Genomic DNA, 27,321 nt, shown 5'->3' on the forward strand with positions numbered 1-27,321 from the left:
CAAACAGTATGAACCTGAAAATGATCATTCTTTATCAATCTGTTAGCACTAGTGGACAATCCTAAATAAGCAATAACATCTACAGAAAACCAATTACTCAGCTCTTAATTAGCTATCAAAACGAACATTCCCCAAGAAACTGCACCATAAGTCATTCTGACTGCTTCTGCTACACTGAGTGGCCTTTTAGTTTTCCTAGCTAATCCTCAAGTTAACAGACCTGGCACCCCAGGGCACGTGTTTGGCATACAGTAAAAAAAATGTCACTTGGAAAGCCCCAATCTCATACCAGAATGCCTGGGTTCGAGTCCCAGCTCCATTTTTAACTCCAGCTTCCTGCTATTGTGCGCCTTCGAAGGCAATGGGTGATAACTTAAGTAGCTGGATCCCTGCCACTCACATGGCAGACCCAGAATGCATTCTGTTTGTGGGTTTGGCTTGGCTCAGCCCCAAGTCTTATGGGTATTTGCAGAATTTGCAGAGTGAATTAGCAGATTAAAGATTGATCTCTCTCCCTCCCAGGCCCCATCCCCTGTACATTCACTTTTCAAACAAGCAGTTTGTTGAAAACACAGCCTTGTTACACAGAATCATGCCCCAGCTGATGAGAGGAAGGACCAACCTTATCTTGTTCCCCCTGTCTCCAGGGTTCCAAGCACCAAGCAGACACTCCTAAATCTGTCATATTGCTGGAACTCAATGACAATTTTTTAGTGAACACCCACTGTGTCTGGCATAATGCTACATGCTAGGAAGACAGATGTGCATGAAATATGGGTTCCTGTCTTGAAATACATAGGGCGATGTCATAACTTGCAATAGCCTACTCCTACTTCCCAAAAATTCACATTATGTTTTAAAAACAACTATACGCAGTTTAACAGATGATTCTGGACGTCCATCACCAGGAAGTAACAGGAAGGCAGAAAGAGGAAAAAGAGGAAACACCTGAATCTCCAAAAGTAGGGGACTGGTCAAATGATATACCTTTATCAGGGAATGGCCTTTACCCACTGAAAACACAGAAATATAAACATCTTTCAAAATAGAAATATGGGGCTGGCAGTCCTGGGGCTGGGCTGGGCTGGGTAGGGGCAGGGACAGACGGGGGTGGCGGGGGAGCCTGCTCTCTCTTCAGCTTGAACAGACAGGAAGTACAAGGTCTTAGCACAGATCTCATCCTGCAAGAAAAGTCCCATTTCCCTTAGTGAAAAGCAAGGGAGAGAATAAGCATCAGTTTACAGGTAGACAGAAAAGCAAAGGGAACTTGAAACCCTACACAAGGGACAGTGGGGAGAGACCAGATGAAGCATGTAGCTCTAGATCATCAAAGCTGCTGAACCATATCATACACAAACCCTTCTTTGAACATACACACAGACGTCAGTTAGGAATGGTTAGGAATGTTCTCTGCAGACCAAAGAGAGTCAGCTGGCAAACCCAAAGTTCAACCCAGGGCAGCTAACCATATCTGAGAGCCAGGTACACAGTTTTCAATCCATATCTATTTCCCCAAACAGCTGTGCCATCAAAGACCACCCAGCCCAAGGGGCAACTTCTCTTCCCTCATTCTCCCAACACCACAGCCTGTGGCTTTTTGAAATCGCTGCAGATAAATTCTGCCGAGTATTTTCAGTACTGAATACAAAAACCTACTTCCATGCTGCTTGTTATTTCCACCATGACAGATGACAGTAAATCAAGCTTTTCTTATTCCAAGCACAATGAGAACATGTTGACTCGTCTTGCTGTAGCCAAGCTATGCACACGGGCAAAATACAGCCTCAGCTTAGTCTAGAATGCCATCATTCCAGGGCTCTGACGGATGTCACATGTTTTATCATACAGTCATTGCATTACATCATTACAGTTTTTAATACACAGGTGTCTACATTTCTCCAGATCTTTCTTTTCTTTGCGGAAAGGATTATCTTGGAGCCACATACACAGCAAAGTTGCCTACAGCTCTATGCATGTGCACTGAGAAAAAGAACTCCTCCATTGTTTCTCCCATGGTCTTGGCTCCAGCACCTGTGGACGAGTGTTCTTCAAGATAAACATTATGGGAGATATTTCATAAAGACAGATCACTCTCATCTCACCGTGGCTGTAACGGCACAATTACCGATCAGTACCTGGAATTCTGAACTGAAGTAAGTACTTGCAGAAAATTGTGGCCTAGGGATATGGTGGCATAATGGTCTAATGAAAATCAGTTTTAAAAGTACATTATGAAGTGGAGTCAAGTCTCCCTCCAAACAGCCGAAATTCCTGAAATAGACCTCATAAGCAAATTCTGCACACGAGGCAGACAAGGGTGGTACGACCTTAAAAGGATGTGCTTGTAGTCTGCATTAAAGCAACAGAAATCAGAGATAATGTTTCAATTACGCTGACAAGTCAAAGAATACTGATAGTAATATTGAAAAAGACAATTTTCTGTAGGGCAAGAGAATCACTTATGAGAAAACCACTTTATTCTTTTGATTTGTGCATCAGTTCTAAAGGGAGGCCGTGCTGCAGCACTGCTGGGGAGTAGGGGGGAAAGGTCAGGAGATTTGATTTATTTCACTTTTGGTGAAAAAGAAAAACTGAGCAAAAAAAAAAAAAATTGCAGATATCAAAGAGTTGGAGAGAGCAAACTTAAAGTGTACTACAAAGGAGAAAAGGACAGCCCCACTCGGTTCTATGAACAAAATCAACACTGTGAATCCTGGGCTACATTTGTCAGCCTGCTCCATAATGACCTGCCCCAGGCAGGACCGTGGCAGCTGGAAACTGGAGTCCCTGTGATCCCTCAAACCTGGCGGAGGCCACACACCTTCCTCCCTGCTGCAACCAGAAAGTGGTGGGGCCTCCTCCTTCCCACCCCAAATGCCAATCTCCGCTGGCCTCCAAGGCCATGGCTAGCAACCGCTCCAGGGCTCTGTTCTCTTGGTTAACCCCCTAAATCCAGCTCCATCAAACTCTGTTTCTGGAGCACCTTATTCTCCGCTGTGCAGCACCACATACAGGGATATCAAAATGGTCCACAGGAAAACGGAAGTAAACGGCAAGAGGGTCTGGGAAAGCAGTCATTATTCTCAGTGCTTTAACAGGCACTGAGACTCTTCTGCACAAGAGAGAAACCAGGTGCTTTGGCACTGCTTAGAGACTGGTAGGTGTCCGTAAAGGGGGAGCAAGAGAAGAGGGGAGGGGAAGCTGTGGATAGAGTGAGGAAGAGGGCTGTCAGTGTGGGCAGGCACCATCCAGGTAGCCGGAACCAAAGGCGAACACAGGCAGGCAAATTCTTGCTCTCTCATCCAGAGCCAGCACTCCATTCTCCTCTCCTGGATGTCAGGACTCCAGGACTCCCACCTGCAGCCCCCTGGGAGCTGGGCCTTTGGTCTCAGACTAAGAGTCCCACTGTTGGCCTCCATGGTTCTCAGGCCTGTATACTTAGACTGAGACACTGCTCTGGTTGTCCAGCGCACAGACTGCCCGAATTGGGACTCTGGGATCAAGCAAGTGGATTCTCCTAATGACTTCTGGTCTCTCTCACCCTCTACACACACACACCCAAAGAACCCACACCCTACACATTACACAGACAACACACATACACCACACACTAAAACATACTACCTCCAGAAGGCTTGCTGAATCACTCTCCCTCTCTCCCTCCCAACTGTCCATGCCCTGCTCCAAGTCACCAACAAATGCTACGGCCAAGCCTGGCTCAGACACCTCTTAACTGATCTCCCATTTCCATGTTCACATGCTTCACCACACCCTCCTGGGCCACACACCTTCCTCTGTATTTAGTGCTGGTTTCCTGTTGCACTTAGAATAAATTAAAATATGTTACACCAGTCAGTAAGGACAGGCATCTGCCTGCCTCCCTCCCCCACCCCCCACTTACCTTCACCCTGATCTTATCTCAGTTCCCAGCAGGCTCTCCTCCACCCTTCTCATCACCTTTGCACAGTGCTTCTACTGCAACCCAGACACCACCTCTGCAAAGGGTTCCCAGCCTCCCCACCTGGAATAGGCCTCCTCCTCGTGTTATTCTCCTCGTGTTATTCTCCATCTCAACTTCTTTTTGGATTTCTCCACAGCCGTACTGTCATCTATTTTATTCATGTACTGCCTCCCACTTTTCACCACCAAATGAGTCTTTATACTGAAAACTGACTCCACAGCAATTCTGCTCCTCAAGCTACCCTGATGCAAGGCACAAAGCCTGGTGCACAGGAAGATCCTGAATATTCACTAGGAGAAAAAAACAGAAGCAAAATAAAGTGCTGGGCTTCTAAAACAAGCAGGTACTGAATGTTATATTTGCTAAATTTACACCAAAAATAATACAAATAAAAGCAAAAGACTAACAATATTTTTAAGAAAGAAAGTTTAATCAAAAATACTTTTCAGATGCCAAAAAAATAGCTAAGAACAAAATGGGAAATTCCTAATTAATAAGGTGGTCTTCATGGACTGTTTGGGGAATGATAGATGGCTGACCACCAGGTCACAATGATCTCAGGTTAGGGTCGAGCGTGTGGCTCCTTTCCCAGGGCAAGGATTATGGATTCTGTTCATTCCAGCCTAAGGCTTCAATTTTCACTACCACCAACAACCACGGCTCAACAGACCATGACTTTCACTTGATATGAGACGTGAGGAACAGAATCACCAAGATGACTCTGAAGTATTTCCTAGTGTGGTGGTGGGACAAAATCTGCACTCAACCAAATCAAGTTACTAGTTAAGAGGGTTTAAAAATATCACGTTCATAACCACCTACAAGAGCATTCTACAGCAACAATATTTCACCCCAAAGTGTATGTATGAGGAACTCCAGATCTACTTCACCTTTAATCTAACAATGTTAGATTAAATCTATCATTCCATCACATCCGAATTTTGCTGGATGTGGATTCTGCCATGAGCATGTTCCTAATGCAGGGGTGGAAAACATCCAGAGGGTGAGACCACGCACCTTTGCAAGCTGTGTAGCAGGGGTACATTTTGGTCTAACAAGGCTATCACTGAATAGAAGAGGAAGGTGACAGAATCAGTCTTTACGGTTGAAAATAATTTCCAGGGAAAGAAAGATCAACATCTTTCTTTGGACAGTTTTATAGCCAGCAAATACATAGGGTCCAAGGTCATCCTGGAGCTCCAAAGGGGCAGGTAGAGAGGTGAGCAAAGTCTGCCAGGGAAAACACACGGTGGCCTTGACCACCAGTGGAGGTGGAGACATGGGAAAAGACAAAACAGGATGAATGGACTAGGAACGGAAGGGGCAGGAGAGGAGCAAACGTGGCCTCTTCAGTTTTTAACTAGGGCAACTGGAAAGGTAATGGGTGGCTTTTCAGAGAAACAGGGGATGATGGAGAGGAGTTGGTGGAGAGGCAAACATGCTCTGCAACTGTCAGATACGCGAGTGCTGGTGTCAATGGACACAGAGGAGAGAAGCCACAGGCTTCTGAATTCCAGCAACAGCAACAAATAGGATTACCTTGAGAGCGTGCACAGATCCGCCTTTTAGAATTTTAAATGGCTTGCCAGGCGGTTCTCACATTCCCAGTTAAGAACCGCTGCATTAAACTAAATACAGAAAGTGAGATTTGCTAAGAGAGGGGGTGTAGTTCCAGCAGGGTGTCATCGTTACTGCAGTAGTCCCAGTCGGCCAGCCACTGCTCAACACACATAGAAAAATTCTGCTATTCAGACCCGGGCACTTAACAAGAAGGCTCTCTGGTCTGACACCATGACAAGGAGCTCACAAGTGTTCATTCCAACCCTCCATATGCATCATGCTGAAACCAGAAAGCAAAGGAGTATGAACTGGGGCTGTGGCTGTAATTTTGTAGGTACCTCTTCCTCTCCATCAACAAGCCACAAACCACAGGAACAAATGATCTCCAGAAGGTGTTTTCTAGTCCTGCAGTTTCATATGCCTTGAAATTCTGCTAAGGTATTGTTTTTGTGCAGCCACTGGTCACTAGCTTGGTGAGTACAAACAATACTTAATTACATAACATGTTACCAAAACTCAAGAGTGAGATATATTTTGGCTGGGAACTCATCAAGTATGACTGAGGGGAAGAGGTGAGACTCTAAGCACAGCATCCCTTACCCTGGCAGGGTATTCAAGGGACTTGTGACTGTGCCTGGGCAACCACTCAGCAGCTATCAGAACTAGAGAGGATCCCAGCCCGACCTGGAACAAGAGCAAGCCATCTCCACTCCAGGATAGGACTCCTGTGCTGGTATTTCCAGTGGGCTCCATTTCCATCCTGGGGGCTTCCAGATGTCTGCTCAGATTAGAACCAAATGGCCCCTACCTGAACCAGCCCAAGGATGCATGGAAACCACCTCCTGACCCTTGTCTTGCTGCCATCTTTGTGTCTCCTGTCCCTTCATTTCTCCTTCTAGGTGCTCGGCTCCTAGTTGACATCCCGCGGGACGGGACAACTGGCACCCAACGTGGGGCTCGAGTGCGGCCCTTGGGGTTTGAGTGCCTGTAAGATTGGAGGAATGCTGCCTTCCAGGAGGAAAACTTGGATCCAAGTGATTGTGCGACTGGCTCGGAGCTGCCCACCCAAGATCATTAGCATCGGTCGACGCTGCGGAGTGAAGACGGCGCAAGATAAATTAACAGAAGGAAAAAAGAAGAGAACACTTGTTTCAACATGGGATTGGTTCAGCAATTCTTTTATTGGACTATAGTCAAATGAATTACAACCCCAGAGGCATTCACTGCTAGTCACTTCTCGTTCCGAATCTGGGGTACCGGTCAGAAATCGGAGCTCTTGACGGGAAACACAAGGTCACAGCAGCTGGATGAGAACTCAGGCATGCATCACTCCCTTCTCCTGGCTGCGGTTGACAGCACGCAGCCGTGGCCCCTAAGTGCTCTGCGCGGCTGGAACGTGAGCTTTCAAAAACCACAGTCTCCTTTGACTTCTCACTTTGCGACCTTGAAAGTAAGAATACTGCGAAGCCCAGAAGCCCGCTCATTTTAAAACTTTCACCCCGGAACTCTCTCTCTGCTGGGACACCTGTGCGAATGACACACTGAGAGCAGAGCCCAGAGGGACACTGTCTCAGCTCAAAAGAAGGTGCTTTGGTGGAGGCTTGGTCTGGTTTGAGGTCGGGAGGATGGTACTACTCACTTTTCAGCGGGAGAATTAGAGATCTAGTTTGAGTGTGACATCAGAAGTGCAGATATTTGAAAGTGCTTTAAAGCAACTGTGGTTATAAGCAACAGTTAAAACTACTAAAAAGCTCTCATGACTTGAAAACATTCTATTCTGAGAGCGGCAAGATGGCGGAATAGGAAGGGAGCACACTATTAGTCCGGGGGAGAGACAGTTAATAAAAGTGGAGATACTGCAGGGTCAAGGAAGAGTAGGGGAAGAAACAGCAGAGGAAACTCTTCCGGAACTAGTGATTCACAGTGGACCTGTGTGGAGAGCGTGGGAGCCCAAGTTCGGGACACCAGCAGCAGACTCAACACACCAGCACTGGAACGCGAGGTGAGCCGAACCTCAATAGCCCGAGACACCAGCGGGCAAGCGGAAAGAGGAGACTAGAGGGAACGAGGATTGAAACTCCGTGGGGAAAAGTTCACCAGGCTAACTAGAAGAGAGAGAGGAAAAAAATAAAAATAGTGACCGATACGGACACAAGTTTCTCTCTCTCCGCTCACCTCTTAAAGGCGAACAAGACAAAGAGCAGGCGCCATTTTGGACATATGTCATAAGCAGGGCGACCTCAGGTCTGCACCAGCCCTGAGCCTAGCAGAAAAACCTGACTCTGGGGGGAGGGGTGAAATAACAGGAGATTAGCATCTAACTTGGCAACCCAGTGGGAGACTGCAGGAGAATTGGAGCCCACACTGAGGGCAGCACAGATTCCCTGTGTGGTCCTTGGGAAAGAGCTTCTAATCTCTGGCTCCTGTGGGTATATCATTTGCCTGCTAACTACCTCCAATTCCGTTCAGCTGTGCAGAATTACTTCCCTTTTGAATCAAAAAAAGAAAGAAAGAGATTTACCACACCTAACCTGGGAGTGTCATCTTTGACACACCCTCAACCCTGAGGAACCAAACGCAGCTCTCAGTCCACACTCATCTCAAGCCTCTAAGGCTCCACCGAAAGCAGACAGTCCAGTTAATATAGAGCCATAGTGTAACAAGAAAAAACACCACAGTGAAGAAACCAAATATCTCCAACATGCCAAACAACAAACGCAAAAATCGAGGTAACAAGAACAAGGAAGACACTATGACGCCCCCAAATGAAAAAGACACCCCAGTGCAAGATTATGAAGATGATGAGATCGAAGAAATGCAAGAAGCGGATCTCAAAAAATTGATAAGAACATTAAGAAGTTCTCAAAAACAAATTCTTGAACTACAGAAATCCTTCATGGACAAGATAGAAAATCTCTCTAGTGAAAATGAAATATTAAGGAGGAATCAAAATGAAATGAAACAACTAGTAGAACAAGGAACTGTGATAGTGACGAGAAATCATAATGAAATGAAGAATTCAATAGATCAAATGACAAACACATTAGAGAGCCTTAAAAACAGAATGGGCGAAGCAGAAGAGAGAATATCAGACTTAGAAGACAGAGAACAGGAAAGGAAACAGGCAAACCAAAGAAAAGAAGAGGAAATTAGAAATCTAAAAAATATTGTCAGGAATCTACAGGATACTATTAAAAAACCCAAAATTCGGGTTCTAGGAGTTCCTGAAGGCATGAGAGGGAGAAAGGATTAGAAGGCATTTTCAGTGAGATATTAGCAGAAAATTTCCCAAGTTTGGAGAAGGACAGAGGCATCTTAGTACAGGAAGCTTATAGAACCCCTAATAAACATGACCAAAAGAGATCCTCACCACGACATGTTGTAATCAAACTCACCACAGTGAAACATAAAGAAAAGATCCTAAAATGTGCAAGAGAGAAACGTCAGATTACTCTTAGAGTATCTCCAATTAGACTCACAGCAGACTTCTCATCAGAAACCCTACTAGCTAGAAGGGAATGGCGAGACATAGCCCAGGTACTAAGAGAGAAAAACTGTCAGCCCAGAATATTATATCCGGCAAAGCTCTCATTTGTGAATGAAGGTGAAATTAAGACTTTTCATAGCAAACAGAAACTGAAAGAATTTGTTGCCACTCATCCTGCCCTGCAAAAGATGCTTAAAGATGTGTTACAGACAGAAACACACAAACATGGTCACCAATATGAAAGAAGGTAAAGGAAGGAAACCTCACAGCAAAAGATCACAGGAAGCTCAATTTCTCTTTGACATAGAATTAAACTCTGATGCTCTGTTAAAGCAATGTGTTAAAATAATCTATTATGTTCTCTTGATGTCTGTTAAATTCTAATTGTTCAAAAACAGCTGAATTTTTATTAAGAGCTATGGGTTATTTAAATATGTGCTTATTTTCAAAGATTTTTATAATCACCTTGTAACAATGATCAAATTTGGTCTATGTTATGTCGTGATTTTAAGGAATCTTATTTCAACCAGATATTTTGGATTTTGAGCCTTCTTGGCATTCTTGACAGGCATTCAAAAAATCAAAGTTTCAAACAATCTGGACTCTAAAATTTCCAGTAAATCCTAGACTTTGGTTTTTCCAGTTTTGGCCCAACTGAAAAAATCGAAGGACCTACATCTCTCATAGAGACACCAACTAATCAGGCTATTTGGATTATATTAGAAGGACTGTCAAGATGTGATGTGGTACCAAACTTTAAGTTTCTATAATGGAAAATGCTATTAATATAAATGTTTGAGAATTAAAAAGTCTAATGATCTTGTGTTACTAGACATGATAGTTATCTTAATGAGAAAGCCCCAGAGGCCTAAAGGGTTAAATACTTGTAAAATCCTATAGGTGCTTTCAAAAATACTGTGAAGTAAGCAAGTGCCTCTTGTTGATTGATGAGTTTATAATTTTAAACATGGCAACTTAAAGTCTTTTGTCATCCACAGTTATATATGATTTGCTGCTCATAAAACTAATGCGTTGTTGGTTCTGTGTTTAGCTGTCCTCCTATAGGTTCCTATGGACTTTTTCCAGCCACTTCTATTGTATTCAGTACTTTGGGATGGCTCTGTAAACAGCTGAAGCCAATAATGTATTAACAGTACCAACTGAGAGAAAGTATGGTTAACTGAGGTTACTAAAAACAAAAAGCAATTCAAATCAATTGGCAATCTACAAAAAGAGTTAAAGATTTTAAAAGCTATTTAAAAAAACCTCCCTTTCAGACCAAAGGGAAAGAAAGTTTTAAAGTGAGAATATAATTTTCCTCATGGGCATTGTCTACCTTAGAAAAACTACTACAGAACATGCCAGTGACTATAGACTTGTAGTTTAGGCCACCGAAGATTAGAGATGGGACACGGGCACTCCCTTGACTTGCATCCTCTGGTCTGCTTTAACACAAACCAGGAGGAACAGAAAGCTAGGCATCAGAAGCAATGGGTGGCAGGCCTATTAATGGCTGATCTGTACACTGATCTGCCCTCAAGGAGACCCAACAGGCCAGTGCACTGCAGTGGCTTTCAATGTGGTAAGCCTGGGCTTCAGCAGAAGTCAGCTTGTGAAGAGCCCTGGCAGCTCTGCCAAGAGTTGGATCACTGGAAATGGACCTGCCCTGGAGTCGAAGGATGCCCAGGTCAGAGCCACAGATCTTATTGGCTCTAAGCTGAAAAGCCCTTCACTCAGCCCAACTTCCAAAGTGACCACTGCAGCTGAGGGGATGGTCAAGTAGGGTCAGCAACATTGCAGGCAGAACTGTAAATTTCTTGTTAGAGATGCCCCCTGCCTTTACCTGGCCAGCTCTCCTCCCAGGCCAGCCAAGTAATGAAAGTCAACAGAGTGCCTTCCCCTAGGAGGTTCACACCTCCCTTAGGATGTACCCCATGTGAAGAGATGGATAGGTCTGGGCCTCTTAACTTACAAGGCCTAAAGCCCAACAGATTATTATCAAGCCCCTTCTGTCGGGTTCTATTTGCCTCTCAATCAGAAAACTTAATTGTAGCTTAGACAGCACCTTTCTTAGCTCCTCTAATAATGACTCTGTCCTTTGTTCTAGACCCTGTCTAGCGCACTTGGGCCTCATTCCTTTGTAATCATAACCTCTACTCTACCACCGATGGCTCTACTCCCAACCTGTGTGCACTGATGGTCCTCTTCCCCACTTAATGCTGTATAATTGTTCAAACCTGGTAAATGCCACTCTTAGGATCATTAGTTACTATCCTCACTCTGTCTTTTATGACCTTGTCTAAATATGATCAGAGTCGGCAAACTTGGAAGGCTTCCATAGCCTTGGCAACTCATGACGACAGCCTAGGGTGGTTACTGGCGCCATAAACTAGAGTGTCAATTTGTTGGGTCAACAACAGGAGTCACTGTGCACTTGCTCCTCATGTGGGATCTCTGTCCTTAATGTGCTGTACATTTTGATTTAATGCTATAACCAGTACTCAAACAGTATGTTTCACTTTGTGTTTCTATGTGGGTGCAAACTGTTGAAATCTTTATACTAAATTGATCTTCTGTATATAAATAGAATTGAAAATGAATCTTGATGCAAATGGAAGGGGAGAGGGAGCGGGAGAGGGGAGGGTTGTGGGTGGGAGGGAACTTGTGGGAAGGGGAAGCCATTGTAATCCATAAACTATACACTGAAAATTTATATTCATTAAATAAAAGTTAAAAAAAAAAAAGAAAGAAAGAAACCACCTCCTGTTGAGGCCACCTTGTAGGCACCAAGCTATTGTACAAGGTGAAATTCTTCCAAATGGATACACTTTCAACAACTGTGAGTGGGAGAGGGTTTTTAAGTAGGGCAAAGGGTTTGGATTATAAAATATTTTAATAAAATGCAGTTTTATTACTCACAAATCCATTTAGTAACTGCAACTAAGCAGTGCTAAGCAAATTAACTGTTGACTAATGGAATTCTTTCTTTAATTCGGCACTTCCCAAACTGTTCTACAGAACACTCTTTTTTTGTAGAAATATTTTTAAGTCACCGTGATTTTTTTTTTAAAACTTATTGTTAATATTTGTATTCATATATGTAGCACTGTGAGATAACAGTGCATCTCACCCAAGAAGCCACATGAATAATCCCCAGGGGCCCAGTGTTCTATCCTCACATCCATGACTGCTGGTCTCTGTCCTGTGCTTTCTGACATATGCCTGTCATTGTACACAGGGTCATTATGCACCATCCAGTTACACTCCCAAAGCTCCTTCCCCTTGGGGTAATGGCATATATAGTACCTTAGGATCTGCTGACAAAAAAGTCCTGTCAACACATTCAATTTCAATGTAAAAAGAGACTCAGTAATGGAAAAAAACCAGTCAACCTAAACAGTGTTAAACTATGAAAATCAATGCAACTGACATGTCTGAGGTCCTGTTTCATACAGAAACAGTTTGGGGAGCCCCTGAAGGCAGGGCTGTTTTAAATAATCAGACCCCTTTCAATTTCATTTACTCTCATATCGTTTTCTGAATCAGTCCTTTAATTCACTTACAGGCAGGAGACGGCTTTTCCGCAAGCCCCCATCTCAGTTACTCTAAATTCTCAATTTCCCAACTACTTCATACAAGCACCAAAGATTTTAATGCTTTACAATTTTTTCCTACCACCTTTCTCAACAAAAATGCAGCTGAACCAACTGGTCTACAAGGGCATGGTGGAATACAGTAAATACCAAAGAAGCAACAAATCCAATAGAATACAAAAGCAGACCTCTATCTTTTTTTCTTAAAATTTATTCATTTTATTTAAAAGGTAGAGTTACTGGGGTTGGGGCTGGGAGCAGAATAGACAGATCTTTCATCTGCTCTTTCACTCTACAAAGGGCCACAACAGCTGTGACTGGGCCAGGCCAAAGCCAGGAGCACAGAACTCCATCCTGGTCTCCCATGTGAGTGGCAGGGGGGCCCAAGTTCTTGGGCCATCTGCTGCTGCTTTCTTGGGCACATCTGCAGGAAGCTGGATCGGAAGTGGAACAGCCATGACTCGAATCAATGACCCAATAATGAAATTCTGGCATCTTAGGCTCTGGTTTAACCCACAATGCTGGCTCCTAAATATCACATCATCAGCTATCAAAGATGAGTTAAGGACAGAGTCCCTGGGTTGCTTACAAATTTTATTCTTAAAAACAATTACCAGTTGAATCTGAAAGTCACAAGAACTACCTGAAAGTCACAAGAACTACTTTGCATCTTGAGTGTGGTAACCATTGGCTCCACAAATTTACAAGAAGTAGCTCAGGGTCAAGGACGGATTTTACTTTTTTAGTTCACAGAGTTGACCCTCAAACAACCAGAGGGGCTATTTCACACTGTACACAAGATGCACGCTGGGGATATTCTCAGAAATTGGTCTGACCTTCACAAGAACCAGGAGCTTACAAGCCAGTCTTTTGATCCCTAACAAATCAATCACTCTCTCCCCCATCCCAGTTCCACCAACTCTCTTCCCATCTCCCACCTCCTACTCCATATACAAAAACAGAGAATAATCTATTTTTTATCTTATAACCTAGAAATTCTTTAGTCTCATAATTTGTGCCAAAAATGAAAAGGGTCCTTTTACATATCCTACTGAAATGCTTCTTTGAAACCCTTCCTTATGATAATCTTATCTGATGCTGCTCTATGAGCCAGTTTCTGACAATTTGAATACAAGCTGCTTTATTTCATTAACATCTGCTGCACAATAATCTTCATGTAAGAAGCAGGGCTCTTGGCTACAAGAAATGCACTTGGCTTTCTGCTGTTTTCTCACCAAGCACAATCCCAGGGTGAGTTCATTCTGCCTCCACTCTGCTGATGACCACCAGGTTAGCCTGCCCTGTCCCACTGTACCCCACCCCACCCCTACTCCCCAATCCCTCACTCCAATGCACTGGATTGTTTCCACTAAGGCCCACCACACAGTAAGTGAAGCTGAGCATGATTTCCCAAAGCAGCTTACATCTCACTCCACCTCCTCCTGCAAAAGGTACAACCAGTCTCCAATCTCCAACATCCCAAAGGAAAAAGGTGGGAGAAAATTTTGACTCAAGCCACCCAGCATTATCCTTTATCAAATCTGTTAGAAAGCCCTGGTGCTTCTCCTTCTGAAATGTCTCGATTATAGCCAATTCATTGCTGGTACAGGGATTCACTGCCTTCTGTCTGCCTTACCTCAAACAGATTCCCAGCTGCCTTCCTGCTTCTGAGTCTTCCTACACACTCTACCAGAATAATCTAGGCTGAATATTCTCTTAGCTCCATTCCAGGCCTAAAATTTTCTACAAAATTTATTCCCTAACACTGCTTTTCTCAAGCATTCTGAGTGGTTCATTACCATCCAACTCATAATTTTTCAGTCTGACTCCCAGGGTGATTCACAGTCTGATCCCAAACTACCAACCATGATGTTTTCCCAACTACTCTTGACAAGCACCAAACACTGATTCTAAATGAAGCCAATTTCCCACCTGTTCAGGTGCCGGGCTCTTGTGGGACTCCAAGCCTTCAAAGCTCTGTACTGCACCTGAGCAATGTACTTTCTCCCTCTGGGTTTCATCCATTAGGAAAAGCTTAGTTCCTTGCCCCTCTCCTTTGGTTAATTTGAGCTAGGTCATCATCAGAACTTAGTTCTGCTTCTGAACTTCCTTCCAAATATATAAAGGATATAAAGCAAGATCACCACTCTTGTTTTATGCTTAGCTCCTTTATTCCCAGAACCTAGAATAGTGCCTGGGATGTCAAAGGTACTCTACCCATCTCCTAACATTTATTGAACACTTACATTGTACCAGGCACCATCTAACCTCTAACTCTTTTATGAATAAATAGCACTTAACTATTTCAAATTATTCCACCAAAGGTAGCTGGGTTTCCAAAATAACTAAGAAGCTCTTTCAAGGCAAGTAACATATCTAGTATGTCCACCATAATTTCTGTAATACTACACAGTAAGTTCTCAAGCACATGATGGGTATAGAATATAGCACAAAGGCCATTCTTACAAGGTCAGGATGCAAACCCAACGGATGTTATGACTGGGCAAATGGATAAGGTCTAGTTTACGTGGCTCAGTGCTCTTACCTAAAAAAAGCAAGGGCTAAACTAACTGGGCTGGATGGGCCCACCACACTCTAAAATTCTATGTCTAACTCTTTTAATTTTGAAAAAGCAGAGCTAGAGAGAGGAGAGAGAGAGAAGAGAGAAAGAGAGATCTTCCATCCACTGGGTCATTCCGCAAATGACCCCAGTGGCCAGAGCTGGGCTGGCCCAAAGCCAGCAGCCAGGAGCTTCTTCCAGGTCTCCCATGTAAGTGCAGTGGCCCTAGTACTTGGGCCATCCTTATCTGTTTCCCCAGGCGCATTAGCAGAGAACTGGATCATAAGTGGAGCAGCCAGTGGCTTTATCTGCTACACCATAATACTGACCCCTATATCTAACTTTTTCATAGGCTTCTGTGGAACTTTTCTGGAATGGTGGTGGCTGTTAAAAGAATAACTACTAAAAATAACCTTCTAAAAATGCAAACTGGGGGATTTTTTTATGTAGAAAATGCTTCTGAGAATGATTCACATTCTCAAGTCTCCATCTTCTAGTATTACACAGGTAAAAATGTCACCTCCAAAGCCAGATCCCACACAGAGGGGAACTACTTCAGGCCCCTAGATGCTCACCCTGCAGGGACAGGTTTCCCATCACAAAGCAAACAAAACACTATCAGCACTGGAAGAAACACAGTAACTACAATAAATACCAACTGTGGACAAAATCAAAAAAGGGGGGAGGGGGAAGGCTTTCAACCCTGAGAAACACAAAGGACTACAATATTGATGCATGCTGAGTTGTCAAACTATTTTTAAAATAATGAGATTCAATAGATAGGATTCAATAACTTCCATTTCCTCTGTCAGTAAGAAAAAGGGAAAGGATTAGAAATAGACAGGAAAAACAAAAAGCTATATGAGGAAGTCATGGTCCAGATGTGAAAAAACTGAAAGACAGCATAATTCTCAGCAGCTGGAACAGAAGATAAGAGAATTCACTTGCTCTGATGTTTAGAACATTTCCCTGAGTAGCACAGGTTTAACAATCCAAGATTAACCTTCCTTCTCTCTGAGGCCAAACTTGATATGCAATGAATAATATTCACATTATTATGAAGGTCAAGATAATGTTAACTGGTTTTCTTTTTTTATTTTTAATTGACAAAAACTATACATTTGTCATGTACATGTTGTTTTGAAATACACAGACTCCAGACATCGTGGAAAACTCAGTGAAGCTAATTAATTAGTAATTACTCAGCCGTCACCGTGGCTCACTGGGCCCATCCTCCCGGTTGGGGCGACGAATTCTGTCCCAGTTGCTCCTCTTCCAGTCCAGCTCTCAGCTGTGGCCCGGGAAGGCTGTGAAGGATGGCCCAAGTGCTTGGGTCCTGCACCTGCATGGGAGACCAGGAGGAAGCACCTGCCTCCTGGCTTCGGATCGGATCGGCGCAGCGCGCCGGCCGTAGCAGCCATTTGGGGGGTGAACCAACAGAGGGAAGACCTTTCTCTCTGTCTCTCTCTCACTGTCTAACTCTGCCTGTAAAAAAAAAAAAAATTACTAATTACTCATACTTACCATTATTTATGGTAAGATCCCTATAATACATATTATTATACAGTCCAGGTTATACAAACAGAGCTCTTGAACTCATTCCTTCTAACTGGACTCCTGTATCCTTTGTTTACTGATTGTAAATTTTTGTAAAGTTACAGCACATTAAGCACACAATGAAATGCAGAAGATGGAAAAGGTTTGGGGAGGGGCCAGCATTGTGGTAGTCCAGCAGGTAAAGCTGCCACTTGTGACACTGTCAACCCATATGGACGACAGGTCAAGTCCTGGCTGCTCTTCTTCAGATCCAGCTCCCTGCCAACGCACCTGGGAAAACAGCAAAAGATGGCTCAAGTGCTGGGGCACCTGCACCTAGGTGGAAGACCTGGAAGAAGCTCCTGGCTCCCAGCTTTGGATCGGATCAGCCCAGCTCAGGCCAATGCAGCCATCTAGAGACTGAGCCAGCAGATGGAAAATATCCCTGAAGCAGGATTCAGACTACAATATAGCTGCTTAGTGCTGTGTTGTCGTTCCCCCTGCTCAAAGTAAGGTTGTTTCTTACTATACCTGTCTGCTCTACCCCTGTAGCAGCCAGGGACGCTTGGTCTCATACAAGCTGATAAATTCAGTGACCTGAGCAGTGATTTTTGAATAAAAGTTTGTTTTATTTGCAGGGAAAAAAAAAAAAAAGAAAATATCCCTCTCTCTAGCTCTGCCTTTGAAATAAATAAATAAATATTTTTAAAAGTGGGGGGAGGTGATGTAAAAGAATGGATTAACACCCTGGCTTGAAGCAATGGCATCCCATATGGATGCCGGGTCGAGACCTGGCTGCTCCACTTCCAATCCAGCTCTCTGGGAAAGCAGTAGAAGATGGCCTGGTTCCTTGGGCCCCTGAACCTGCGTGCAAGACTCAGAGGAATCGTGGCTCCTGGCTTTGGACTGGCGCAGTTCCAGCCACTGTTGCCGACTGGGGAGTGAACAGATGGCCCAGAGAGGGTGGAAATGAGAAGATGGAAGAAAGGGAATACAAGATCAAGTGCCAGCTCTCTCATCTGATATAGTGTGTGGAGGGAGGGGGACTCAAGACTTTAACCTCTCAAGTTCATAGATCAAGAAAATAAAAGCGATTACATCACTAAAACTTATCAATGTATATTAAACAGGAGTTAAACGCAAAACTTTTAATAAATTAGAATAAGAAGGTCCTGAATTAAATTCCTCATCTTTTGTAACAGAACACAATTTTGGAGCAAAATCAAAACAGAGACACAAACATATATTTAAGGTTACATACAGAACCGCTGATGAAACACCTATATCCCACACAGAAGCAGTGCCTACCCGTGCATCTGATTCCAGCTAACAGTACCAATGTATACCCTAGGAGGTGGCAGTGATGGCTCAAACAGTTGAGTCCATATGGGAGACCCAGACCGAGTTCCCATCTCAGGGCTGTGGACAGCCCAGCCTTGTTACTGTGGACATTTAGGGAGTTAATCAGCAGATGGAAGATATCTCATCTGCCTCCCAATTCTGTCTATGGCTGCTTCTTTTGCTTTTCAAATAAATAAATATTTTAATCCTTGGAAAATGGAATTTAAAAGCAAGTTTTTTGTGAATGCTTAAGTGTTTGAAAGGCAAAATCATCAACAAAGTCCTCAGCTCTCCAAACTCCTAAATCAGGACACTAAAGTTTAATGGAAAGAGAAGAGGTTGGGGTTAGATTTGGGGTCTAAAAACTATTCCAAAGGTGCCTATCTGCAAAGGAAGCCAGTGGGAAGTCCATTCACACAAGAAAACTGCAGGAAAGCAGACATTTAAAAATGGGGGGGGGGGGGGTGTTAAAATCTCTGCTTAACACTAACAGTAAACACTAACTGATGAGCTGTGTTACACTCACTTTTTTGTTCAAAATAAGACTACTGCAATTTAAAAATGACACTAGAACTCTGAAGATACAAAGGGGAATAAAGTGACACATCATTTTGAAGAATGAAGAAAAGGATGAAAGCTAGCAGGACTCAACTCCTCTCTGAGAAGCAGAAAGGCAGCCTGGGCCCATGCTGAGCGCCTGATGGTTCTTGGCCTCCAAGCAGAGCAACTGTAGGGCCCCAGAGTCCTGCCATGGCTTATGCAGACACCACCACGGTGTGATCTCTCCTCTACCATGCTCGCTCACACAGTCAGATTAGGCTCGGAATTCGGGTCACCTGTGAATTTACAGCAGCTCCAAAAAATTATAAAGTCGTGGTTTTCAGTGCTGAAGTTACAGATCAATTTTGCATGGTTCACGGTTCAGAACCTTCACTCCCAGGGCAGTCCTAGAAGGAGAAAGCTTCAGGTGATAGAAGGGAAACAAATTAAACAAGTCAAGCAAGTCCACGTGCAGCATGAAGTTCCCCAAGGACACTTGGAAACCCATGAAGCATGGAGACAACACCAGGTTGGAATGACACATAAAAATACAGGCTTCACAACCACACTTGTTTAGTAAGCAGTTGATGAGAAGTGTTTCTTTCTTTCTTTCTTTTTTTTTTTTTTAAGATTTCTTTATTTATTTTAAAGTCAGGGTTACATGAAAAGAGAGGCAGAGAGAAGGAGAGGGAGGTCTTCCATCCGCTGGTTCACTCCCCAACTGACTGCAATGGCCGGAGCTGTGCCAATCCGAAGCCAGAAGCCAAGATTCCTCTGGGTCTCCCACACGGGTGCAGGGGCCCAAGGAACTGGGCCATCTTCCACTGCTTTCCCAGACCATAACAGAGAACTGGAACTTGAACCAGCACCCATAGGGGATGCCAGCGCACTGCAGGTGGTAGCTTTACCAGCTGTCACAGCGCTGGCCCTGTGTGTTTCTTTTTTAATTAACCCACCTTTGCTTCAACAGATCTAACCATATAGTTCGCGTCCAATGTTGTTATCAGAGAAATACAGCTGAAAGCAAGGACTTGCAAACTTCTATTGAAAAGGTCCAGATAGCAAATATTTGGGGTGGGGAGGAATTGTGGGCCAGTTTCTATCCCAACTATTCAACTGCCATTGTAGTGTGAGTGCCACCAGAGACCATTCATAGGCCAATGACTGTGGATATTTTAAACATTATTTAACCATTTAAAAAATGTAAAAACCATTCCAAGCTCCTTGCCTTATGAAAACAGCAGGCCAATTTGGCTAACAGCTGACTTAGGCAGAGCTCAAGACCAGAGGCCTTTGGGACAGAAGAAAAAGACGGGAGACATTTTCCAAGACTTTTTTACTTGTCCCCACCTCGTCCTTGTTTCTCACAAAATGCTGTTTAGAGGACAAGATGACACGAACAGGAGGGGAGTCTCTAGTCACATCATTTTCTGGTTTCTCTCCCTGTTTCTTCCCATTTCAAGAAGGCATACAAAATGCAATTAACACAACCATCAGAATTAACAGAAGGAAGTAAAGCGATACACTTGTGAAAAGTAAATAGTCTGCCACAGAAAATTTCAGAATCTCAAAATTATATTTGCATAAGACTTTTATACAACCTTGTTACCAATGAATGTTTCTGATCTCCCTATGCTGAAAGGCAAGGGGTATAAATCAGGACTACTGCCAGCCTCCACTTTGCCTTGTAGAGTAAAAGGTGATCTATTTACTGCCACCTAACTGTAAGCTTCTCTCAGAATAAGTCCAACTGGTAAAGATTTTTTTAAAAAAAAATAAGTTCCCACGTAATTTCCATTTTTTTCCTTAACTTGCATATGTACATAATTTACCCTTTTTTGTAAAAAATTGAAAAATAGAATCCTAAATATGTGAACTTTCAGCACCCAGAGAAATAGCGCAGTTCATATATTGCTAGGTTTCCTTTTGAGTATTAAAACTAAGCCTTTCGGTCACTCCTTCCTAGAATGCAAAACACTAACCAAGTGCTCTGGGCAGAAAGGAGAGGCCTCTGGCTAGACCACAGCCAAAGTGCTTCTCAACAGGGATGGATGGATTTTCCCCTTGGGAATATTCAACGGTGTCTGAGAGATGACGGCGGACAGACAGACAGACAGACAGAAAGTGCAGCTGGCATATCCTGGGCAGAACGCAGGGAAGCTGCTGAACATCAACCATGCATAGGACTTCCGCCACTCTGAATGGCCACAGCGAAAAGGTTGTGAGGCTCTGAGACACAGGCTGCGACAGGTACAGTCAGTACCATTTTAAACGGAAGTGTTTAAAGGTCATCTTTTCATTAGAAAATAATGTTTGATTTTCAAGTTTAATGTTAATATTTATATTACTCTTTATAATACAAATACATGTTACATTCAATGTTGCACTTACAATATTAATTTAATAACATTTAACCTAATATTTCTAAATACGCAGATACGTTTATTTTGGTGTAGAAAATTGATAAAATCCACCCATGGTTTGTTTTCATAATATGCATTTTCCATGAACATTTGAAAGACTCCTCAAATTTACTAGGTAAAGTAGGTACTTGCCTGCAGAAAAGTGCAAATAACAACTTAAATGCATACTCTCAGAAAAGCTATAATATAACTTCGAGAGCCAGACTGCACGCACCAGGCTAATACTGCACCATGCAAGCCCCAGGAGTGGGCTCCTGTACAGGATGATCATCAACGGCTCTGCTCTGAGCGGAAACATGGTTTCTACCTTAAAATAAGCTGCATGGCCTAATAACTCAAACAGAAACTCATGGCAGCTAAAATATTCTGTCTCCTCTCCCAGTCCACCTGCTAACAAAAAGTGGGGAAAAATAAGTACAATTCACTGTTTTCGAGTTCCTCCTCCTCCTCCTCTTCCTCCTGAGTTCTACACAAACTTTTATCAAAGCCACTATCAGGAATCTGCTCATCAAGACAGACGGGGCCAAAAACAGAACCAGGTCTGTACAACCCAGCAAGCTCAGATCATCACAGTTACTGTCTCTCCTGACATTTTCTTTAAGATTCCTCCACGGAAACAGAGGAACAGGAAAAGCTAAGACTGCTGGACAGAAAAGGCTAACAAAACACAGGTGATAGCCTTAAACTTCTTTTAGGAACTTCTGGTCTCGCCACGTCAGTCTTCCCAAAAGGTCAAGGTTTGAACCGCTATCACAAAAAAAGCAACAGCTGACTCAGTAAAAACGTGTAACAGACAGCCCAGAGAGCCCCAATGCTAATTAATGAGTAACTGAGAAACGCCCTTCTAATAAATAGGATCCTGAAGTTATCTTGACAAAAACATTTGTTTAGACCCTGATAACAGTGACTGAGCACATTCAGGTCAGTTTTTAACAAAATTACAACTTAAAACCTTCACACCAGAGGCAGTGCAGAGGGGCTGGAAGTTAGCTTAGGTCTTAGAGGAACACAGTGGACAGGAAGTCTCAGGGGACTGCCGGCCTGGGGGAAGGAGAAGGGAGAGGGGAGGGGCCCAGCCTCAGGAGGATTTCACCCACTGCTAACTGCTGGATCACCACCATGGTCAAAGGTACCTCACTACTTCCCCAAAGTCACAGACCTCAGGCACTACATCCCCCAAAACAAGGCAAACCCCCTTATACAAACCTGGACAAACCCCAGCAACAAGTGCTATTTTTTATTTTTATACAGCGCACTAGAAGGAGAGAGATCTTGTTTTTCTTCTGTGTCATTAAGATTTATAGACTTACAAAATCAAGGAAAGAAAGCTGGATTCAAGGTCTCCCATAAGTCAATCTTTATTAACAGCTACTGGACTGGACTCTTAAAAAAAAAAAAAAGTGGTAGTGACATAAAGCTTTTAAGCACATTTTTGAATGTGTATTATGTTTCACAATAAACATTAAAAAAAAAAGGCATAAAGATTCCCTACCAAAGGCTATCAAATACTTAAAGACATTCTCACTTTCTCACTTAGTAAATGTTATCTGGGTACAAAGATAAAAGTCTGAACCTCACTTTCGCATTTTATATCCATCTCAACCACTTCTGTAGAGCTTTGCAAAGTTAATATTAATCCCTATGGCCGTGTGCTCACTGGTAATTTAGAGGCTGATCACTGGTTACACAAAGCCTGACTCATGAATTCCCCAGATCCAAACCCAAGACAGGAATAAGGCATCTTATTATCCACGCAGTAGAGTAAGCCCCTTGTAAGATCTGCTGTGAGAAAGCACGAGGAACGTCAGGGAGCCCAGAGTGATGTTTCTCCTGTGCAAAGTCACAAACTCTGACAAGCTATCAGAAAGCCGTTCCAGGACAGTCAGCCCCCAGCCAGCCTCTCACTCACAGTGCAAATGCATCCATTTTTGAGCTGGGATTTATTAACCCTGAAATTTACACAGCAGCTAAAACAGACCAGGCCACCTGCTGTCTCTAACCTGCTCAGGAATTCCTCACAGAAACACAGGCTGGGAAAGCTCTGTGACCAGAAGACATTCTCAAAGGTGGAAAGGAAAGCTGCTCTGGGGTGAGAGAAAGGAGCACCCCCAGCCAGACATCTCCTGCGCCAGAGCGGCCAAGAGCTAGGAAACACAGTCACCAAGAGGGGGAGAAGAACAAAAGCCCAAAACCGGAACACATATTGTTCTCCACGTAGGATGGTCTTTAAAAGCATCCTACCTACCACATGGATCTTATCGGTTCCTGAAGTTCTGTAGCACCCAAAGGACACTACAATGTGTCCAGTTTAGAGAAAGTCAACACCCTTCTAGAGAAATCATTCCACTAGACGTCTAAAAAGACATACATGGGTCTTACAAAAAGTTCATGGAAACTGGAAAAGATTAGCAGCTTTGAAATCCATGTTCACAAGAGAGCTCATGGAAAGGAGCGAAGGGAGGGGGCTTGCAGCCTGGAAGTTAAGACCCTCACATCCCACACCAGAGTGCCTGGGTTGGATTCCTGGCTCTGGCTCCTGACTCCAGCTTTCCACCAACCCAGATCCTGGGACCCAGCAGTGATGGTTCTAGTAACCACATGGGAGACCTGGCTTCTGGCACTGGTCCCAGCCCTACCCTGGCCTGCCACCCCCAGCTCCTAGGGAGTGAACCAGTGGGTAGGAACTCTTGCCCTCCCGTCTCTCTATCTCTCTCTGTCTCTATCCCTATCCCCCTCACCTCGACCCCATCTCTAGAATAATTTTTTTAAAGTTCACGGATGTGGAAAAATGTGTATTTAAAAAAAAATGCATGGGTTTCGATAATTTTTGCCCCAAAATAAACTCTGGAACCAAACACTAACCCAGTAAAGGATACCTTCCTCCTGCAGTGAAAATCCAGTTTAGAAAAACCGAGAGAAGCCCACCTCCCAAACCTTCTCCCTTAGACAAGGAACAGCACACAAACACACACACACACACAAGGGCTGCTCTCTCTTCCAGTTTCTGTCACTTTCAACAAATCCTTTACACTTTAAGCAGAATGTCAGCCCCTCAACGAGCGCCAGAGATGGATAGTAAGATACTGCAATTAACTTGGCCTAAGCTTTCCTAGTAACTGAATGAGTCATTCACTTCTTTCGAAACAGTAAAATGTCAAGGTTGCCAGAGAAGCTGGTACAGATGTTTGCATAAATCACGTTCTAGTGATCACCAAGTTAGACCCAAAGGACACTGCTCAAGACAACACTGTAAGTAAAGCTTTTCCATGCTTAGGGGTTTTTGTTTGTTTTTCTGTAATGAAGAAACTTTTGAAAATGGGGTACTGGGTGACAAAAATCATAGTAAGTTTAACATCCAAAGTGTACAAGAGAAATAGAAACAAAGCTTAGAACAGGGCATGCTGACCTTTTCTCCAACCTCATCAACAAGCACTGGACAAACTGTAAGCTCAAGGTTTAGAGGCAGCCCATGGGGCTGATTCTGTATCTCCTCTATCACATAACCCGAGGGAAGCACAAGCTTTGAAAAATGTTGATACGCCTGTCTGCAACAAGACGTTTAATCCCGCGCACCTGCAAAATGCTTGCAGGGCTCTGTACTGATGACAACATCCATAAGGGGGGTCTTTCTGCACGGCACAGTAACTCAAGTAAAGTTTGCCCTTTAATTTCAACTCAACAAAAGCCATTTATCTTAGCATACCAGACAGAAGCAACGGCAAAAACAAAAATCCAGCAGGGACATCCTAGGTTTCTCCACGCCGCCGAAGTCGTGGAGGCGACGAGGTTAGGTTCATTCGTTACAGCACGCTCGGCACAACACCTCCTTTCACTAACATTTCCGAAGCGTACAGGTCATTGGCAAGCAAGGAGAAAGGGGACCCTCCAAACAGAACCACGTCCGTCAGGCTTATTTTTAGTCACTTTAAATAAGACTTCGGGCGGGTCGTTTTCTCCGCGCGTCGGCCGATCTGACCAGCGGGCGCAGGGCCGAGCGCCCCACCGCTTCTGGCCCGAGTATGACACGCGCTTACCCGCTCGGCTCCCCACGTCTGCTCCGAACGAACCCGATGCAACAGCTCCCCATCCACAATGACGACACTGAAGTCAGCCCCACAGAACCACATGGAAGAGAGCCGCGGCACGAAATAAACTTTTTTTTTTCTTTCGTAGGAGACCGTGGAGACGGCAAAAAAGCCGCCTAGTCCGGGTCGGCTCGATCCGTCTCCACCATGAGACGCGCGCGACTGAACTCCGGGAGGACCACGGGCCACGTACTAGGGACCACCCGCGCCCCCCGGCAGGTGCCAGCGGCCACCTCGCCCGGTCCGGGCGCGTGTGCGCGATCACGGCCACTTCTCCCCGCGCGCGACACTTTTTGGTAACTAGGCGCGCCCGGGAAGCGGAGGTCCCCGGGTCGCCGTGGCCGCAGGGCGACCCTTCCCCGACCCGGGGATGGGCCTGGCCCCCGCGCTTACCTGGGGAAAGGAGCCCTCGCGCCGCGGGCTCCTGGGGTAGTCTAAGTGACCCCGGTCCAGCATCAGGTAGAGCGAGAAGATCACCACGCAGAAGATCGCGCTGCCGAACACGGTGAACTGGCGGCTTAACTTCATTTTCCTCGCTAGAACCCAGGCCACGCTATCGTCTTCACCCGGAGGCGGCCACCGGAGGCTCCCTGCGCCCGGGCTGCGCGCCCGCCGCGCTTGCGGGTGCGGGTCCGGGCCCCGCTCCGCACGCCGTCCCCGGCGCCACGGCGCGCCCTCAGCCTTGGCCCCGGCCCGCCGCCCTCCTGGGGCCGGGCGTCGCTCTCCGGACGGGACTCGCCCTTAGTCGGGAAGGGGCCGGCGCAAACTTGATCCGAGCTCGGCGCCAACAGCCGGCAGGGCGCGCGGGGCGCGCGGAGGAGAGGTCGCTGCCCCCGACTTCCTGTCACCGCCACCCCCCGACCGAGTCGGCAGGAAAAGTTTTCTCGACGAGGGCAGGCGCGTCCTCCCCACCCAGAGCAGGCGCTGGGCGAGCGGCCCCGGGCCCGCGGAACCCAGCTGGGTGCGAGGAGCCGAGCGGGGAGGAACTGGATGGGGAGGAGCCCGGCCCCACAACTTAGCGCCGGGACAGCCGGGTCCGCCCCCGCGGCACCGCCCCCGCCGCTCGCGGCCGAGCCTCTTCCTGCCGCCTCCGCCGCTGCCGCCGCGCCGCCGTCCGCCCGGGCGCACGGATCCGGCAGGAGTTCCCCAGGAGCGCGAAGGCGCGCCGGCCTCGGGCGCCCCCCGCCGCCCCTACCTTCCCCGCGCCGCCTCAGGGAGGGCGCCGGGGGCGGGCGGCGGCGGCGGCGGCGGCGCCGGGCGGGAGGAAAAGGAGAGCCCTGAGGCGAGGACCGTCCCCGGAGAGGAGCCCGCTCCAGCTCCGGCTGCAGCTGCGAGCCCCTCCCTCCTTCCCGCCCCGCGAGCGCGGAGATGGCGGCCGCAGCTGCAAAGGGAAGCGCCGCTTCCCCGGCGCCACCCGGCACCTCAGCAGCGCCCGCCACTAGCCGGAGACGGCGGCGGCGGCGCGGCGGCCGCTGGGTCAACGGGCGCCCGCAGCCCCCGAGCGAGCGGCGGCCGGCCCCGCCCTCCCGACGCGCCGGGATGAGGGGGCGGGCCCCCCGGCGCCCAATCAGGGCGCGCCGCCCGCCGGGCCCGCCCCGCGTCCGCCCGCCCTCGGCCCGGCGGCAGGAAGACCTCGGCGGCGGCTGAGCAGTTGAGGCCGGCGGCGCGCGTTGCGGCCAGGTTGCTTCCCGGTGCCGAGGCGCGCGTCTGCTGTCCCGGAGCACCCGGGTGGAGCGCGCCTCGGAAGGCGCGGGCTGCGAATTCTGTCCGGATTCCTCTTTTCCTCCCTTGCCTTTTGTTACGTCCCGGTGAAACCTGGGGGAGAGGAGCCTCCCACAGGCCGCTCCCGGCGGGTGTAGACAGAGGAGGGGAATCTGAGAAGTGATGCCTGGGCCGAGGGTCGATGGCGTCGCCCCTCGGCTCCAGAGTCACCCTTAGTTGCTGCGCTGTGGCAATGGATCTGGGCCTCTAGCATAGGTTTTCCTTCCTTCCTGGGATGGCGGCTGGGTCGGTAGAGGGCGCTGACGAGACGCGGCGGGAAGCAGGCGCGCGCGGCAACCTCGGCCTGCTCGGGTGCAGAGCCCCGCAGCGCGGGCGTCCGTCACCGCCGCCTCCCGCAGGGAGCGGTGCGGGGTGGGGGAGGCGGAACGCTGCCCTCAGAACAGCTTGCCTGCACCCTGGAAAGGACTCGGGGCGGTTTCGAGGGCAGATTCTCAACTAGGCTGTGCAGGGACG

The 27,321-nt window shown here is 46.2% G+C and overlaps 1 protein-coding gene and 1 non-coding gene across 2 annotated transcripts in view; one reads left to right on the forward strand and one right to left on the reverse strand.

Annotated features, from left to right (window-relative positions):
• Nucleotides 1-26,088, reverse strand: part of MAN2A1 (mannosidase alpha class 2A member 1) — a 177,808-nt gene extending 151,720 nt beyond the window's left edge. The window contains exon 1 of the mRNA XM_062212295.1: nt 25,480-26,088. Coding sequence (XP_062068279.1) covers nt 25,480-25,614 — 135 coding nt within the window. The 5' untranslated portion in view covers nt 25,615-26,088. The remainder of the gene's footprint in view (nt 1-25,479) is intronic.
• LOC133774728 (small nucleolar RNA SNORA63) lies at nt 17,146-17,276 on the forward strand. The gene has a single exon (XR_009868126.1). It is a non-coding gene; the product is annotated as a small nucleolar RNA SNORA63 (small nucleolar RNA).
• Nucleotides 26,089-27,321: the final 1,233 nt, after the last annotated feature.

Source organism: Lepus europaeus, chromosome 15 (assembly GCF_033115175.1).
Source record: "Lepus europaeus isolate LE1 chromosome 15, mLepTim1.pri, whole genome shotgun sequence".
Classification (NCBI taxonomy): domain Eukaryota; kingdom Metazoa; phylum Chordata; class Mammalia; order Lagomorpha; family Leporidae; genus Lepus; species Lepus europaeus.